Source organism: Pagrus pagrus, assembly GCF_965226575.1.
Source record: "Pagrus pagrus genome assembly, chromosome: 1".
Classification (NCBI taxonomy): domain Eukaryota; kingdom Metazoa; phylum Chordata; class Actinopteri; order Spariformes; family Sparidae; genus Pagrus; species Pagrus pagrus.
This window is the reverse complement of record NC_140185.1, coordinates 16,412,121-16,430,172: the sequence shown is the minus strand read 5'-3', so window position 1 is coordinate 16,430,172 and position 18,052 is coordinate 16,412,121. Positions and strand designations below refer to the sequence as shown.

Sequence of the window (18,052 nt, the reverse complement as noted above, 5' to 3'; positions counted from 1 at the left end):
TTTAAATGTGTTCTGTCTCATCAGGTGAGGCTGCAGTAAATCAAAAGCGCACGGTTGTTTTTCAGTGTTTAAAAACTCTTTGTTTTGTGCACTGTGCTCCTCGTGCCAACACCTTTCCTTACTGGGTTATTTCCTTTGATAACTGAATTTTACTTTGAGATTGGATGAGTGTTTTTCTTTAACCAAACTGTTGGATGTTGTGTTATAAAGAATAAAAGCAGAACATGACTTCATCTACAAAATTCACGAGGCGTGCGCTGCAGCTGTGTGAACATGATTTAAACCATCATACCCCACATACTAGCTTTCTTTGATGCCAGTCTGGCACTTAGTACAGTGAGTGTTTTGGGCGGCGGTCCAGCCGGTCGGACGTCAGCAGTTGTACAACGCGATCAGATGATCACTCTGTGCCCTTCTCATCCCTCGGCGCGGGCTTACAGGGGAGGTGTCGGCCAACTCTTAGTCACACATTCTCATGTTTGCTTTGTTATCCCTGCCATACACTAACTCTCCTGTCATTAAAGATCCCGATGCAGTAAACAGTTTTCTCACCATTCCTCATCCCCTCACCTCACCTCACCTCACACACCTGTTAACACTTTTCCCATCAGCCCTGTTAGGGTTAGGAAAAGATCATGTCCTAGCTTAACTGGTTCTGTTGCCACCAACACAGCTGGTATCTTTTAGACTATCCGGTTGTTTTGTGCTTACAGCTGTTGATATGACACGTACTGCAGAAATGTAGATATGACACACATGAAACGTACAAATGTAACAAATCTGTTGTTTGCGTCGACGTACAATGCCAACATCTTATCCTGGCTAGCTGGCTGAGTAAGACCTTTGAGTTCCCAGGACGTGATGTAACCTGCAGTTCAAACTTTAATCACTACGCCTACGTGAGTTGTTTTACAGCTCAGCCCTGTTCCTGACTTCACTTCACCATCTGAGCTTTGTGTGATCTCCTCGTCTGGTCTCTCCAGCTCATCGGATATAAACGGCGTTGGCCTGGTTTACATATCTGCTAAAAATCCCTGGATTTTCTGGGTTCATTGGCTTTGTGGGCTTAATATCATTCTCTCGTCTGCCCGTGCCAACGTGCTGCAGCCGTGCGTTCAGACCAGCCAGCCAGTCTGGAGTCTGAGCAGGCAGTGTAACACCAATACGAGAGGAGGAGCAGATTTACTGCTCTTACTTCCTCTGGATATCCATCCTCACACATCTGGTTTAGTAGTTGATTGATACTGGACACTGAGTCTCTGAAATTAAAGAGGCAACTGCAACGTTTTTATACGGTTTCAATTATCCCAAATGCTGGTCAAGAGTTTACACACCAAACAGTGAAGTGTGAATAAAGATTTCACCATGTTTCAGGGTTGACTGTTAGCGCTTCAGGTAGAAGAGTCTGATAAACATTATCTAAAAATTAAAGCATGAACAAATCTCAGCAAAAGACGAGTGTGTAGGGTCTCTCTCAGTGACTTAACTGTTATCTAATAAACAGAGCGAACCATGTTTAGTTTTTCCAAAGGAAATATTTATTGAAAATGCAAATGTACACTTGTATGATACAAATCCTCTTTAACTGGACTATCCAGGTGGGTCTGTTTGACGTCGACAAACACATTAAGAATTTAGTCCACAGGGAAACATACATCTATAATGCAACACCATGATCTCCACATTATTCTGTCGTTGGCAATTAAACCAGATCAAAGTTTTGGATCCTGTCAGTTTTGTTTGATGTCTAGTTGGGTCGAGTGCTTCTCTTCTGGTCGTGAACGGCTGTGCTCTATCAAACTCCAATAAATAAATAAAGTGCTCCACATACAGCTGGATTCAAATCAGTTAATACACCTCACTAGTGTTGATTATATGAAGAATATTTCACATCACTGAATATACAGTTTATTGTTGTCTCTCTAGAAGTGAAATATCTAAGAATTTGATTTTGCAAATCATTTTAAGAAGTTAAGAAACTGAGTTATTTACAAAAAACAAAGAACAGCATGAGGATTTCTGGGTAAAATATTAATTTCAAAAAGGATGGTGATGATATCTCCTGATGGCCTGTTTAAAAACGTTTTAATGTATATTTTAAAATCTTTTACTTTTCAGCACAGAAAGGCAGAGAAACAGTTTCCCGCTCAAACACAAAACAGCAACTTACTTTTTCGTTCTTTGAACTCTGGCTGGCAGGGAGGTGGCAGAGCAGCAGTACAGTGAAGCAGCGTGTTTTTAAGGGTGTTCATCCATCATTTTGATCGATTATAGCAATTAGTTATCAGAACAGTATTTAGAGATATGAAACAACTTTAATAAAATGCCTCTGATTCGTCTTCACATCTTGGGGAAAAAATCTGACTAGTTATGACAAAAACAGGAAGTGAGCAAAATGATGATAGTTACGAGCAAACAACAGCAAAACTACCAAAATGTGGAAAATGAATGACTCACTCTGATTCAAAGAAGTTAGACTGATGTGGTTCATCCCACTTTCTGTGTTGCAGGCATCAAATTGAGTGTTTATTGACTGTGTCTATAAATGAGTTTATATTTATGACAAACAAAACGGTTATCAGTTTGAACATTTGTTATCTAGTCTTTGTAATGTATTTAATTTAATTTATGTTTAACGTTGTGTCTAAACTTTTTTGGACTCGGGGTAGTATGAGCAAAAGATCACTAACATTTTATATTTTATCCCTCTAATAATTTACTAATTTACTACAAATATTTAGCAATATAGGGATCGACTAAATAATATTAACTCTGTTATTCTTGACAATTCAAAATAGTATATATGTGACCTTCTGATAAATATTGTTAATCATTTCATATCTCATTTCATTCGATCACATTAACATTACGTCACAGAAGAAAATGCTACTAAGATTGTTCATCATTCGTCTATAAAATCTGACTATTTCAGAGGGAAGAGAACAGGCTGAGGAGGAATTTGCTCCTTTCTGTTGAGTGATCCAAGTATTTTTACAGTTTCTCAGGTCCGTCTTAAAACAAAAGTCAGATGTACGTACAAACACTGAAACAGGCTTTGTTTGGTGGAATCACTCCTACTGTTCATACTGACAGCGAAGAAACTTCCTAATGTGTTTCCACTGCGAGAAATGAAGGAAAAAATACACTCTGAAGTTTATCGGAAGTTAATATGAGGCTTTAGTCGTCTGAGTTACACAAATCAAATGAGTATCTTCCAAAGTTACTGTGTTTTATGAATAAAATGTTTGTTACTGTCTGTTTACTGCAGCTCAGCATGAAACACTGCACGGGAAACAGAGAGAGGGACATTTGTAAAAAAAATAATATATAAGAATATATTGTTGCACCAAACTGTGGATATTGTCCCTCATCCCTTAACAGCAGGAGTGATTACAGCAAGAAAAAACTGCTTCACTGTACATAACTTGTAATAACTTACTTATAATAATTTTATGTAATAAAATATGTTTCTGTTACGTTTGATAACTCATCATGTGGTGTCAAGTGGGCCACACTTATTTTTGTCCCACCCCATTTGCTTCACTGGGAAGGGGCAAATCAGAGGTCAAAGGTCACCTTACAGTGTCCTATAGTTTGCTGCTGCCTGCAGAGGAAAAGGACTCTGCAGTACCTCCTCCCTGCCAGCAGAGGCACCAGGACAACTAACTGATAAGAGTCATTCAGCCCTGGAAATCACAGCTCAGTACTTCACTCTCCCAACATCCTATAGCAACATGGCTGAGGTTTCTTCTCCCTCTTCTTCTATCTCTCGTGGTTTTAGGGGATGTAGATCTGAATACTGTGTGTGCTTGTGTGTGTGTGTGTGTGTGTGTGTGTGTGTGTGTGTGTGTGTGTGTGTGTGTGTGCGTGTGCGTGTGTGTGTGTAAGTGCTGTGTGTTTAAGACCACTGGCAGGAGCAGTCGGTGGGCTCCTGGATGGTGTAGCTGACCCAGGTGGCGTTACCGCTGCAGTAGAGCTGCACGGAGCGCCGCTGCAGCCCCGTCTCCCTGCAGCACTTGCAGAAGCGAGCGTACGTGTTGATGTTGTAGTTGTAGATGCTGGCAGACGGACACTTCCCATCACATGACACGATGTTCACCTGCAGGACACAGAGAGTCGGTGCAGAGCCAATAAGTTGAAGTCATAATGATTCCACCACAACATCAGATTTAATACTTTATTGTGTTTTGTGGTCAGGTGCTTCCAACAGCACCAGCAGCACATCACAACAGACACAAAACATACCGGTCTGTTGCTGCGACAGTCGTTCTTCCTGATTGTCATCCTCACTGTCACCTTCTGGCACGACTTCCCATCTTCTTTGCCTGTTCACACGACAACAAACAAAATCAGTTGGAACAAAGTTAACATGAGAAACTAAAGACAAAACATCTGACCTGCTGCATGTAGAGAACACAGCAAACACCAAGAAGAAGAAGATGTCAGAGAACAAAGAGTCCTGGGAAGCACAAAGCCTGTAGATCATGCACAAGCTGTCAAGCAGTTTTAGTGGATGGATGAGTTCAAAGAAAGAAAGGAGGACATACAGCCGAGAAATCATATAAATGCTTTATAGTTAGAAAGCAAAGGAGGAAGCTTCCCCGTCAGTGATAAGTGATACAAAACAAAAATTTAAAAAATATATATATAAACAGCGATGATGTGATCCTTCATGCATATATTGTGTGCACAAAATGCCTTAGAATAAATGTTTTTAAACATTTGAATCTTTCAAAATGGGTTAATAAATGAAATGAAACAGTTTGCACAAACATGCTCCATCAACCTTTGTGCCATGTTGCAAAAAAACAAATAAACAAACAAAGAAACAAAAATATGAGCATGAACCTAAAGCTGCTGTGTGCGGCCCTTCTGAAGAGATTTCAATATGTTTTAGCATCTTTTTCTGTCTGTGTTTTACTTCTCTCAACATCAACCATCATCAGAAACTCCTTCTTTTCGCTACTACAACCATTCAATATCACCAATGGTAAATCTATGTCACTACAGTCTGTAAAATAAATAATAAATCACCGTCATAGAATCATTCATATTCATAAGCACATTCAACTCCTGTGTTATTGTGAAGTAACACAGGAGTTGAGATCAAATCTAAAACACATCAAAATCCAATTTGAACATGATGAGTAGAATAAATTATTTACATAATGTCAGCATCATTTTCAACTTTTGTTAGTAATACTGGAACAACTGCACTTTTCAGTTCGCCCTCAACCAAACTTTTGTCTTGTTTACCATCGAATGATAGATGTGTCGTTCCTAATCTGTTTACTAGAGGAACACTGGTAAGAACAGAGCAAACTGGAGTAAATTAAACATATATGTTTGAAATATTACACTTTCAGCAATATTATGGCAAATATACATCTTACATATACAAGTTAAAATTTTTCAATCAGTTTAGTATCACTTTATAATCACAGTACCCATCAGCCTCAGAGGCCGTTGCTATGGCGAAGACTCAACCACAGGCATGAAACTGTTGCTCACAAGTTGCAGACAGATTTCCTATAGAGCTCTTTCTAATGGCACAAGATGCAACTGTTGTTTTGTTTTGATTGGTGAAATGTGTCAAAATAACTTCTCTATTACTTGAGTTTTTCAAAATGCAGAAAATACAAAATGCATAGACGAACGTTCAACTGTTTGCTCTGATGATTCTTTGATGGTAAAATGCCTCACACAGCAGCCTCAGTTTCCCACACAGTTCCCCCTGGTGGCGGAGCAGCACTGCAGCTGTGGTGCAGCAGCATGCAGATCTTCTACAGCAGCTACGTGTTTCATGAAAAGACCCCGACACCGACCCACATCATGATCTACTGACACATGCAGACGTCTAAGCCCGACTACTGGGCCACTACCAACAGTACATTGTTGGCAATCAACAATGCACTGCCCAGACAGTGCTAAATGGGGAAAGAGTTTAGCTGTCGTGTACATGTACGTGATCCACAGGGAGGGACGGGGGTAAATACTGTCCTCTCAAGTGTGACGTCATTTTTGGCCTACATACAGGATTGAGTCCCCGCCTCCTTTGAAGGTGTGAAATTACATCATTACATCTTCTTTTTTAAGGTGAAAAAAAAATGGGTATCATGAGGAAAATTCAAAATTTAACAGCTTCAGGAAGCAAACAGGATGCAACATCTGTACCACGAGTGCTATAAATATATATGTTTATGATTTCAGTGGCATGTTTTGGCCTCGTTTGCATCCAATTTCTTCTGATTTTTATTTCACAGAGACCTGAAATGAGACAGCAGTTGAGAGGACTTGTTCTGCAGAGAGGAACAGGTTGCAGTCAGACTTCCTGTTTGTTTTGAAACATTGTTTTTGGAGGGAGTACATTGTTGAATATCAACAATGGCACTGACAAGCCTTGTTGTTTTGTGTACCTCGTTCACAGTTTGTGTTAACTGTGGGAGTCAGGGGGCTAACAGGGAAAGGGAACAGAGGGAATCCAGTACCTGGTGGGATTGGTACATGATGGTAAGCTGCAGCACATAAACCACAAACCCACTTGCATGTGATCAGATGCTTTTCAGTGACACCTTGAATGAGTCATTCGTTGCCATTTTTACTGACAAGACTGAATTCACTGAAAAGCACGCTGACAGATATCTCTAATCTGAATACACAGCAGACAAATGTCATGGAAAACAACAGCCGGGATCCAATTCAGACAAGATTTTTGGACTGAAACGGACAAACTGAAGGGCAAACATGTTGGAAACATGTTGAGCGGCAGGTGAAGGCGCTCTTCAGTGTCAGCTGCAGCCTACAGCTCTACACTAACTACAGAACTGCTGCTACGCTCGGATCAGATACTCACACGTCTTACAGCATCCGTCCATGTAACTTACGACAGTTCCACCGATCTGAGTGCAGATGAGAGTCAAAATGTTAAGACAGAAGTAAAGAAAATCTCCTATTCTGTGACAACCCTCTGCCTTTGCATCAGATTTTGCATCAGACATTCTTTAGTTGACATCCCTGATGGTCGGTGTTTGCACAAATACTATAATGTGAGACTGTTCTCATGAAAAACTATTTTGGGTATTCTTGTTTTATCACGTGAAGAGCCTTTAGATCAGTGGTTTCAATTTAAATGTTTTAATTTGAATGAAAAGCGAAAATTACCTTTCCAAGTTAAGAACTGAAGTTTAACCCCACAAAATACACAAAACTCTCACACTATACTGACAGAGAACTCCAGAGACAGAAAGGCCTCAGCATATGTTGCTCTGATTGAATACATCTTGCAAACCATAAACCATAAAATTACAATAAGTGTCGTGTAAAAATAAACTGCAGTTTTGCCTATTTCCTCCCCCCTTTAGGATAAGTGTATTTAGGGGTGGATAAAAAAGTCCAGTCCAATAACATGTAGAAGTATATGACAGATTCTGGGGTGATCCTGCCGACCTGCAGTATTATATGTAAAACCTGCAGGGAAACAGTAATTGATAAATGCATCTTTTACCTATAAACAGTTTTTTTTACAATCAATTTAATGACAATATTAAGTCACACCATCATGAAACATAAACTTTATCATACAGAATACAAATCTCATGGAAAAACATAATTGTTCTGCTATTTTGTGTTTGAAATTTGCTGTGTGTAAACGTATTCCCCATCAAACCAGGGAAGAGAATAATGATTTAAAAGTCATTTAACTTGAACTTTAAGAATGTGTGTTGCTGCATGCTGACCTTCATACACTCTGTTTCGTTGAATGGTGGGCAGCTGAAGGAGTAGGAGATGAGCGTGGGTCCAGATAGAGTGTCTGTGCAGTCGAACTTCATGCAGTTTGATACCCAAGACTTCCCCGGCTGAAAACACACGAGCAGCATCAATGACATCACATGCTGAACCACAGGAGCTATGAAGGAAATCTGATTGCTAAACTGGCTCAGGCTCAGTTACTAACTTGTTGGCTTGTTGAGCCAAAATCGCTAATACTACAACTGAGCAAATGTTCTGATGGTGGAGACTGTGAGGTACTGTATGATTTGAGAACTCTGGAAAAGCTCCAATTGTAATCTTTCCTTTGTCAAACTCATTTATTTAAATACTTCAAGATGTACTTTGTACCGGTGATACTACAGGTTATGTAATATATCAAAAAATATACTGTTCATAAACATTTAATGTATAAACATCCTACCTTATAGAGAACTGTTGTCCCGTTCTCGTGTTCGTAGAGGCAGGAAATATTCTTACACACACCGCAGCACGTAGACTGATCCTTTGGAGGGACGTAGATCTGATTCTGAAACACAGAAACAGTCTCGATTAGTTTTGTGAAACAATGACAAACATTTCAAATTAGACAAACGAAGAATTTTTTTCAGCAAGAAAAGAAGAGAAGATGGTTAAACTCTAATTACTGTAGAAATGTGCGTGTTTCTTTCTGTAGAACTGTCTTCCTGATATGTTGCTCTGACTGCGTGAATAAACGTAAAACATGACATCACGTTGGGGTGGCCAAGAGATGTTTTGGGTTATTCGTGATATTAGTTTGATTAGGAATAAATTATCTCAATATTTTACTCCATGTATTAAGAACAGGAACAAAATTAAATGACCATGGTTTCAGTTTAACAGTTACCTTACAAGTTTGTTACAAAATAGTAAAAAATATGAAAGTAAATCACAATTTCATGCAGATAACGTCTTTTTTTATGTCAGCTCATTGTCACAGAGGAGATGAACACTGGCAAATATTCACATTTGAGACATCAGAAGCAGTGACTTTGTGATGCTTTTGTTTAAAAAAATGACTCCAACCATTAATCTACTATTAAAATAGCTTCCAATTAATGTTCTGTCTGTTTGAATGGTAAAATATTCATCGTGGTCACAGTCGGTGAGATTTTACCTGTGTATCTGGGAGGTTTGGCTTCTTCTTTTCTAAGGTCAGGTATATTTAAAGGAAAAGGAAGAAGGAGGAAAAGAAGAAGAGGAGGAATCAGTTCAAGATGAGGAACAAGTACAGGAAAAAGAGAAGTAGCAGTGTTCGAGCACTGAAGTAGACTTTGTTCTCCCTGTCTGAGTGTACTGGTGTGTGTGCTGTGGTCTTACTGGTTGGCAGTGGGCGGAGCAGTTGATGCTGCTGGTGCGGAGCAGGTGGAAGCCGCTCGCCGGGTCGAGGCTGCGGCTGCACTGCCTGCTGTGACACAAGCCGTCGTCGTCGTGTTCCACCAGCGTCTGACCGGGCCGCAACACACCTCGCTCGCCGAACACACACACGGCCTCGCGCACTGAACACACAAACAGAGAGGTCAACGTGTACGAGGTTGTAGTTTCCGATGGAAACTGGCAAAACATCTTGTTTAATTAAGATATTTTTTTGTCTTTTGCTATTTTACTTTTAAATTATTTTAATTGTACTTGTTGTTGCTCTTCCTATATGATGTAAGCATATTTATCAATTTGTTTATTCTCGTTTTAATTGTGAATCAGTGTCCATGTTTTTGGAAACACTAATTAAGTTCATATACAGTCTGTGATTGCTGTTATGAGAGAAAATGTGTAGTAGCTGTTGCAGGAAGTGGAGTATTTCTAAATCACTTATCTCAGTTTCTCCATCTTGAATTTGAGCCCCAGCACTCACCACACTTGTATCTTTTGCAGGCACACTGATTCTGTGGGTCCGACAGGAAGGCCCGGTCCAGCTGAGCGGCCTCTCCCTGCAGAACACAACAAGAACCGAACCAGGGTCACATAGAGAATACACAGGAAATAGAGAGTAAACACAGAGAACCAGGGAAACATTTAAACAGAAAATGCAGAGAGAATTTGATTAAAACAAACACACAGAGACAGTGTACTGTACATAGATTCAGTTCTATGTTACATTGTCTGGTAGTGTCTTGTAGTTTGACACACATTTTAAGCATTACTTGTGTGTTCACTGCTTTTAAAAATGCTTTAAGAAACCTAAAGCTCTCTTAGCTGGAGCATGATGACCTACTAATGTTAAATCATGAAACATATATAGATCATGTAAAATACATCATCAGATGTCCAAACAGACTGAATAGAAAGAATTATGACGTACCAGGCCACATTTAGGGGAGGCGATCTTTTCACAGGAACACTCTGAAAGGAAAAAACATGAATCATCTTCAAGTTCATCAAAGCCCTCATCAAAGTGCCAATTCAGGGTGAATTCAGCCTCCAAAATGCCAAAATTAAACTTATTTTGTGCTGAAGTGAATCTCAGTCTCACTGATTTAGTAATGCCTTTAATACAATTTAAAAATGTTTTTGCTGGATTGATTTTACGAGTCGTACCACATGTTTGGTTGGGACAGCAGCGACCGGGACTTGATACAGACATCACCGACATCCCAACAGGACAACCAAGCTGGGCACACCTGTAGGGCTCACACACTGCACACACAAACAGACACACACACACACACAGACACACACAAACAGAACAGTCATTTATGTATTCATAGCTGTTTTCAGCTGTATGTACCAGAGCACAACAGATGAGTCAGCCAAGACATTGCAGAAATGCCAAACATACAGTAGGTTTAAGGTGATTTAGGTGAGTTTATCATTTTTCAACTGTAAAACGTCCAGCTCAGCTCGGCACAGTTCTTTAACCAAACAAATGTAAGGGATCCTCAAAATTGTTGTCTAACTTTAAGTCTTATTCTTGTATTTGTGTGTCTGTTAATGTAAAATTGCAGAAAGGGGAAATAATACAATGAAAAAGTGTGTGTTCACTGACCACACTGGTAGGTGGGGCAGCAGCGGTCTGTGGTGTTACTGTCCACCGTCAGCACCTCGCCATCCACGCAGAGAGGAGGCGACTCCGGACAGGAAGAACACACTGCAGAGAGCACACACTTCATTCATCACACTGGTGGTTGGATGTGACACAGAAAATAAAAATGAATTTCAATGATTTTTTTAACTGACTGCAGATGTGTGCGAGACAGCAGCTGCCATCAGCTCTGGTGGCGATCAGAGTCTGGTCGTCTCTGCAGGAGGGAACATCTGATTCACAGAGGTCAGGATCACACTCTGTAACACAAACACAAACATTAAAGGGCTAGTTGCACAGTTAGGAAACATGCGACTAAGATATATAAAAAACTAGAAGTTGTGGTTTTAAGGGTTGATTGTGCCAAACAATTTCTTGGCCGGAAGCAGTGGCTTCCTGTTGTCACTGTGAGGCAACTACAGTAGCAGAGACTTCAGGAAGTGACTATGACCTGCAGTTGTAAGGTACAAAATCTCCTGTAAAGCCAAAACGTCTTTGTTTGCTATGAACATGAGATAAAATAATGTATTTAGTGCACTTTAGATGGGGTTTTTTAACATTATTTTGAAGCTGTATATTAAAGATTTAAGATTGCACTAGTAGTCACTGTGACAGTAAGTAAACTCTACTGGTGCCAATAAAACATAAAAACATCTGTGTTTGTATCAGTTAAAGACGATTAAAATGCTATTGGATGAAGATAATTTAAATACAGGGCATCCTTTAGTACAAGAAAGGGAAGCAATCACTCTGTTGATCAGATGAAACTCACCACACACGTAGTCGGGACAGCAGGAGTCCTGTCTGTAGTACGACACCAGCTTCTCCCCATATTTACACTCAGGAGGCAGCAGGTCACACAGGCTCTGGTTACACACTGCAGAGTCAGAAGTTACATCATCACATTTCTAAAATGTTTTCAAATATGAAATGAGCCTCAGAATTGACCAGTGTGGCTACTTGATTTAAACTAAAACTCGCAGCCTCACCGCAGACTCTCTGCGGGCAGCAGCTGGTGTCGTCGGCCAGGCTGATGATCACTTCCCCAACTCGACGGCACACCGGCTCCGAAATGCTGGAGCAGTTGTACTCCACTGGGACGATGGTGTCGTTGTCGCAGCGGTACATGCAGCAGGCGTCCTTCGAGGCTTTCCAAACCTCGCCGTGTGCACGAGGAGCACCAGAGCTGTCAGTGCAGGCTGCAGAAACACACACACAGGGTCTAGAGCATTGCTAATGAGCTGAGAGTACTGACGCAAAAATCTACTAATCCACCTTTAAAAAATAAAAAGCACTGATCAAAAAGAGTGAAGACATGATCATAAATGTATTACAGTTACAGTTAAACTGGCACCTTACCACACTTCTCAGGTGAGATGCAGAGGGCGGAGTACGGCCGGTGGAGGAGCGTTCCCTCAGGGCACACGCAGCCCTCCGTCAGGCCTGAACACTGATCCGGGTCAGAGTCGAAGTCGTGGTTGGGGCAGGACTGAGACGTGCAGGCCGGCAGACAGGCCTGATACCGCAGAGTGTTGGGACACACAAAGGCTGAAGGAGGAGACACAAACATATCAGAATCTCACACACAAAACTTGACTTCAGTGGGGGTGGACAGCAGATTTCTAGAATCTTAAGATATTTATTGTTTTCTTTCTTTGATGCAGTGATTTTATGTTTTCAATATCGAGGGCATGTGGTACTTTATCTATTAAAACACAATGCACAGGGGATGTAGTGCACTGGTTTCCTAAAACAGAAGACATCTTCAATCATGACAAGTTAAATGTCAGTGGTGACAAAGGACTGTGGTGATGTTTGTGAGTTGCTTCGATTCTCTTAACATTGTTGACCAATTGCAAGCCTGAAAATTTTGGGACAGTGACGAGGCTGTACAGAAATTTAGACAACCTGTGCTTTGTTTTTGTCGCAGACTTGCAATGCAACTTAGTTAAGGGTACACGTCCAGCCTAAGAAAGTTAGAACAGTCTCTGACATTTCCAGTAAGCTATTTAATCAGATCTTGTTACTGCAGTGTTTGGGTTGTTCCCCAATAGATTCAATCTGGTTCAGAAGCTGCTGCTTTGTTCTGCTTAAATTCAATCTTTTAATGGCAGACAGAAATCTTACGGCAGTAATCTGGACTCCTCCACTCAATGCAGATGTTGAATTTGTGGCAAGAAGCCACGTAGGCAGCCAGCGCCACACACTGGTTGTTGACGTACTCTTCATCTCGTACCCAAACCTCACAGAATGTGCTCGGTGGGACCTGGAAACACAGAAACAATCAAATACATTTGATCAGAAGCTATTGATTATTAGTAAATATGTTCAGCCAGAATACAGATTTTGCCATCATTAGCAGTTCTTCACCCTGACATTTCATCTTATACCACATAGAGTTAGTCCACCTGTTTTGACTTACTTCAAACATGTATTTCACTGAACTACGTATCTACTGACTCCTGTGTGAGCAAAGAAACCTGGAAATGAGTTCACAGACGGGTTAACGTACGAAGGCGTGGCAGGGTGAGAAGGCTTGGTTCTGCAGCATGGCCAGGCAGGTGGAGCAGTCGCTTGTGGAGCAGTTGAGTTCTCGGCGGCGGCTGTGGCTGATGTAGCTGGTGGTGTTGGGAACCTGCCAGCTGTCGATGAAAATAGCTGGATCCTCACTTGCGCCCACTATGGTGCCATTGGCCAAAGTCAGGTCATTTGTTGGGTCTCCATCACAGAATCCTAAGCGTTCACAAAAACATTACATTTACTTCAGACATAACAAATGTATCCCTGAATGTCGCCACTGGATCTTGCAGCCATAGTAGTAGTTTTTAAAGAGACCTAATACAATGAAATGTGTGGCTAGAAAACCTACTGCAGGAGTAGGAAGTACTCTTACCACAGAGGCCCATGGTGGGGAGCTTGTTGCTGGAGCTGTCGGTGTCGATCACCATCATGCCGGTACTGTGGTACCACTGCAACTTGAGACCAGACGGGCTGCGGATCAGGTACATGTTGCCTGTGTCGTAGATCTCAAATCCAAACTTTTTGAATCGAGGCTTGGCGTACCGTGAGTTGACATAGAGCTGAAAGAAAATGAAAAGGGCTCGTTATCAGATTTGATCAGATTTTATTAGCGTTAGAAAGCAATTTTAAGCTTTAATCTGCAGATTAAATATCAGGATGAGATGGGAGTGCCTCCTACCCTCCTCTGCAGCCTGTTGATGATGATGTGGTTGGATTTGTGGGTGATGTTGAGCGCCACCAGACACAGGTTGGTGAAATTCCAGAGGAGCTTTGGAAAGGAGAAGAAAATCAAGTCGAAATTAGTGACAAATCAAATTGGTGACTTATATTCAAATCCCAATCAAGTGAGTCTGTCACTTGGCTTACTGGTGACTCAGAGTTAGCTGGACACTCTTGAACCAGGACACTGACGGTCTCATTGGGCAGTCGGGTCACTATGTATGAGGCAGCTTTGTAGACGGCAACGCTGTTCCCGTCAAATGTGATCACATTTAGATCTGGAAACACCGAGCAGCGACCTGGAACACGGGAGAGACGACAATGAAAACTTGAGAGCAGAGTCTGAAAGTTGAAGCGAGCTATCTTTAATTTCAAGACACAACTTTAAAAATTAAAAAAAGGACCACAATGTTATTTTTTATGTGTCTATTTTCCTCACATGGACAGTCCCACTTCGGGCAGCACTTGTCTCCATTGACCAGGATGGCAAAGCCAAGCAGGCCGCAGTTGGGAGGATCAGAGGTGAAGGGACAGCTCTGGGATTTGTTGAACAGGACAAGCTGGCTGTTGACGCAGATGTACTTTGTGCACTCATCGACTATCTCTGCATACGGAGGCTGGAGGGCAACAAAACAAAAGATGAAAACCCAAAAGTCGCACAAGGAAAAGAAGAAGACAACTAGTGTGCCACAGGCATATTATTTGATATAGACATAATGTAGACATAGACAAAGGTCTATAACCCACGGTGTGTTTTAAACATTAGCTTTAAAATGCTCCCATACAGTGTGGCCCTTTTTTGTACAAATATAAATTAAAGGGAGAGAAAACTTGAGACAAAGTCATTATAAAACTTATCCATCTTGCAATATTTTAAAATGATGTGACTGAAACAAAGATACAATGACTGAACCTACAGTGCACGTCCTTGTAGGTGACACAGCTATGGATGTCGTCGCCTCTGCTGTGTGTCTGGTCGTTTCTGAAGATGTATAGAGTGATGGTTGTGCAGGAGGCGTTGTTGAACCTGCACTGGTGTGATCGACTCTGTCCTGCTCAGACGTTTGGACCGAGGTGGCTGCTGGGAGTGAAGTTGTAGTGGCAGCAGGAACAGTGGGCCTCTGGGTGGAAATCAGTGTATCAGGTGGAGGCGTCACTGGTTGGGATGTGAGCGGTGACACGTCAGTCTCTTTGGTTGTCGTGGTTTTCTCGGATGTGGCTGACTCTCTGGTGGGGACAGCTGTAGATACCGTGACTGTTGTTAGAGTAGGAACGGGTGCTGGAGCAGTTATGGTGGTCAGGCGGGAAGCTGTTTCGGTTGTGTCGGCACGTTCAGTAACGCTCGCTGTAGTAACCACCTCGGTTGTAGGTGGCACTCCTGACGTGGTTGCTGTGCCAGGGCTTGGTGCGACTGTTGGTGGGCCCAGAGTGGTTGATGTGATGGTCACTGCTGGGGGCCTTGTTGCTACGGTAACCCTTGCAGAGACTGGCCTGACAGTTGATCTCTGAGTCGGCGTGATTCTGGGCGTGACTCTTGTTGTCACGGGAACTCTGGGTGTCGTTCTGAGGGTGGTCGTCCGTGTGGTGGCTGTAGTTGATGTAGAAGGCGTAGCTCTTGCAGTGGACACCAGCCGGGTGGTGACTTTGTCCTGTACAGTTGTTGGCCTTGGAGCTGCGGTGGAAGTGGTTGTGTGCAGCTGAGACCAAGATGGAGGCGGCGTGGTTGTAGCTCTCGTTGACACCTCCACTCTGCCGGTCACTGGATGTGTTGTCCCTGTAATCGGCTGAACAATGACGGGTCTGAGAGTGGTGGTGTCAACATCTGGTGGAGCTTCAGCGGAGACAGTGGTGAGATGTGTCTCAGGAATACCAGGCGCAGATGGAGGAGGCAGTGTAACCAGTGTCCTGGTTGTAGTGGCTACAATTTCTGCAGTTGAGATTTTAGGAGAGGTTGTAGTTTTGGCAGTAGTGGTTGTAGCAGCAGCTGATGTTGAAGAGGTGACAACCGGCTGTGAAGTTTCAGGAAGGTGAGGCACTTCAGTAGTTGTAGTGGAAGAGATGACGTGGACGACAGCTTCAGAAGTGACCTCTGGTGTAGTTTTCACTGTCGGGCTGTAGACCAGTGTGGAGGAGGTCTCCCGATGGGGAGGACGCCACGGCTCAGAGGTCTTCACAGTAGTCACAGGATGGGTGGAGCTCTCTGTTGTTGGTAAAAGTGGTACAGTAGTGGTATCTGTAAGAGACACAGGTGTGACAGGATGACTCGTGGACATGGTGGAGGTTTCTGGAACCTCTGGAGGTCTTGAGGTGGTTTTCTCTGTTGTTGGTGAGGCAGCGGACCAGGAAGTTCTCTCTGAATAGGTTGTGGAGGTGGACACAGTAGTGGTGTCTGTAATCTTCAGAGGTGGAGCAGCAGCCATTGTTGTGGTAGGGACATGTATTTCAGACACAGTGGATTCATGCGTGGTCACTTTCTCTGTTGTTGTTCTCCAGTGTGTAGTAGCTGAGGTAGGAGCAGATGGTGCAGTTGTAGTCGGTACAACATGGAGTGGCTGTGAAGTTTGTAACTCAGCAGCAGTCGTTGTTGAAGGCGTCAGTACAGTGGGAGTGATGTGCAGGATCCTCTCTGTGGTAACAGGTGGTGGTGTTGTCTCTGGACTTAAGTACGGTGTTGTTTTACTGGTGGTGAAAGGTGCAACTGGTGTGACTGATTCTGTGGTTGTAGCTGAAGTGACTATCGGCAGAGATACAGTTCCTGTTTCGATTGGTGGTGAGGTTGGGGGAGGTGAAGAGGTTGTGGAGCCTGTGCTTGGTAAACCAGGAGGGATAGGTGTAGTTGTTTTGGGGGGAAGTTGCTCCACTGTTACAGTCTTTGTGCTGGTGTCTGTGTATGCAGTGGTAGCTGTACTGGGAACAGTAGTGCTGTCTGTGACTACAGATGTCTCTGAGACTGGAGCAGGAGTTGGACTAGAGGAGGTTACAATCGGAGTAACTGCTGCCTCTGTGGTCTCTTTGGTTGTGTGCACAACAACAGGAGGACGGGTACTGATGGTGGTCGGCCCTTCAACTGAGCTTGTTGTTGGTTCTGCAATGCTGGATGTCTGCAGAGTCGTGGCAGTGGTGGTGAAGAGCGGCTGCGGGAGGTCGGTGGGCTTGGTGGTGGAGGTGAGCCAGAACAGAGCAGTGATGGCGAAGGGAGCGCTGGATGTCTTCGATGTGATGGGGTGCAACAGGCTCGTAGTCGAGCTTTCAGCTCTTGTCGTCCATGATGTCGTACCTGTTTCACTGGTGGGCAGGGCTTCTGTCACTCTAACAGTAGACAGCGGCTCCAACACCTCTGGCCTGACAGTAGGCGGCACTGAGGGAGGAGACGGAGGTCCTGCTGTTCTGGAAAGTTCAGGAGCTGCAGAAGGGGAGGTGCTGACTGGACGGGTCGGCTCATCAGGGGCGGGTGGTGCCTCAGACGAAGTTGTCTGTGTGATAACGGCAGGAGTAGTGGTGGCGATTTTAGTGGTAGGACTAGTGTCTGAAGGAGTGGAGGGTGTAGTGGTGGTGGTGGTTTTGAGGGAGGTGGTGGAGGCAGCAGTGCTCGTGGTGGTTGCAGGAGTGACAGCTGCAGAGGTCAGCTGAGCAGTGGATGGTGTTACAGGCTGCACAGCAACTGGGACCTTAATACCTGAAGACAAACAATAGAAAATGTTTATACACAGTTCATGTGTGATAGGAGCATAGACAGCTTCTGTCACAGATAGTTACAAATACTTTGGGTTAGCAGTGATGACTGCAGTAATTAACATGATTTGGCTGAATCCAGTACAACTATAAATTCTATCGTCGATAACTCCTCTTTGGTTTTTGCTCATTTCAGGGTTTAATTCTGTTCTATGTTTTTAGTATTATCTATATAACTGATTTTGTATTATTCTGTCTGAAACTTTTTATGCTGACTTGGTTGCCAGTTCTCCAAATGGAAAGATGAGTACAACCTAAAGGAGTGCATCGATC

The 18,052-nt window shown here is 42.9% G+C and overlaps 1 protein-coding gene across 1 annotated transcript in view; it reads right to left on the bottom strand.

The window, feature by feature from the left end:
* Positions 1-1,567: 1,567 nt before the first annotated feature.
* The window catches only part of otog (otogelin), a gene marked incomplete at its 5' end in the record, with an annotated part of 53,383 nt that continues 36,898 nt past the window's right edge, over positions 1,568-18,052 (bottom strand). The window contains 21 exons of the mRNA XM_084372162.1: positions 1,568-4,099; positions 4,246-4,325; positions 6,854-6,899; positions 7,737-7,856; positions 8,192-8,296; positions 9,109-9,287; positions 9,641-9,716; positions 10,088-10,128; positions 10,324-10,422; positions 10,772-10,873; positions 10,963-11,067; positions 11,580-11,684; positions 11,797-12,006; positions 12,167-12,355; positions 12,935-13,073; positions 13,320-13,540; positions 13,701-13,887; positions 14,007-14,096; positions 14,195-14,346; positions 14,487-14,664; positions 14,965-17,723. Coding sequence (XP_084228288.1) covers positions 3,899-4,099; positions 4,246-4,325; positions 6,854-6,899; positions 7,737-7,856; positions 8,192-8,296; positions 9,109-9,287; positions 9,641-9,716; positions 10,088-10,128; positions 10,324-10,422; positions 10,772-10,873; positions 10,963-11,067; positions 11,580-11,684; positions 11,797-12,006; positions 12,167-12,355; positions 12,935-13,073; positions 13,320-13,540; positions 13,701-13,887; positions 14,007-14,096; positions 14,195-14,346; positions 14,487-14,664; positions 14,965-17,723 — 5,384 coding nt within the window. The 3' untranslated portion in view covers positions 1,568-3,898. The remainder of the gene's footprint in view (positions 4,100-4,245; positions 4,326-6,853; positions 6,900-7,736; positions 7,857-8,191; positions 8,297-9,108; positions 9,288-9,640; positions 9,717-10,087; positions 10,129-10,323; positions 10,423-10,771; positions 10,874-10,962; positions 11,068-11,579; positions 11,685-11,796; positions 12,007-12,166; positions 12,356-12,934; positions 13,074-13,319; positions 13,541-13,700; positions 13,888-14,006; positions 14,097-14,194; positions 14,347-14,486; positions 14,665-14,964; positions 17,724-18,052) is intronic.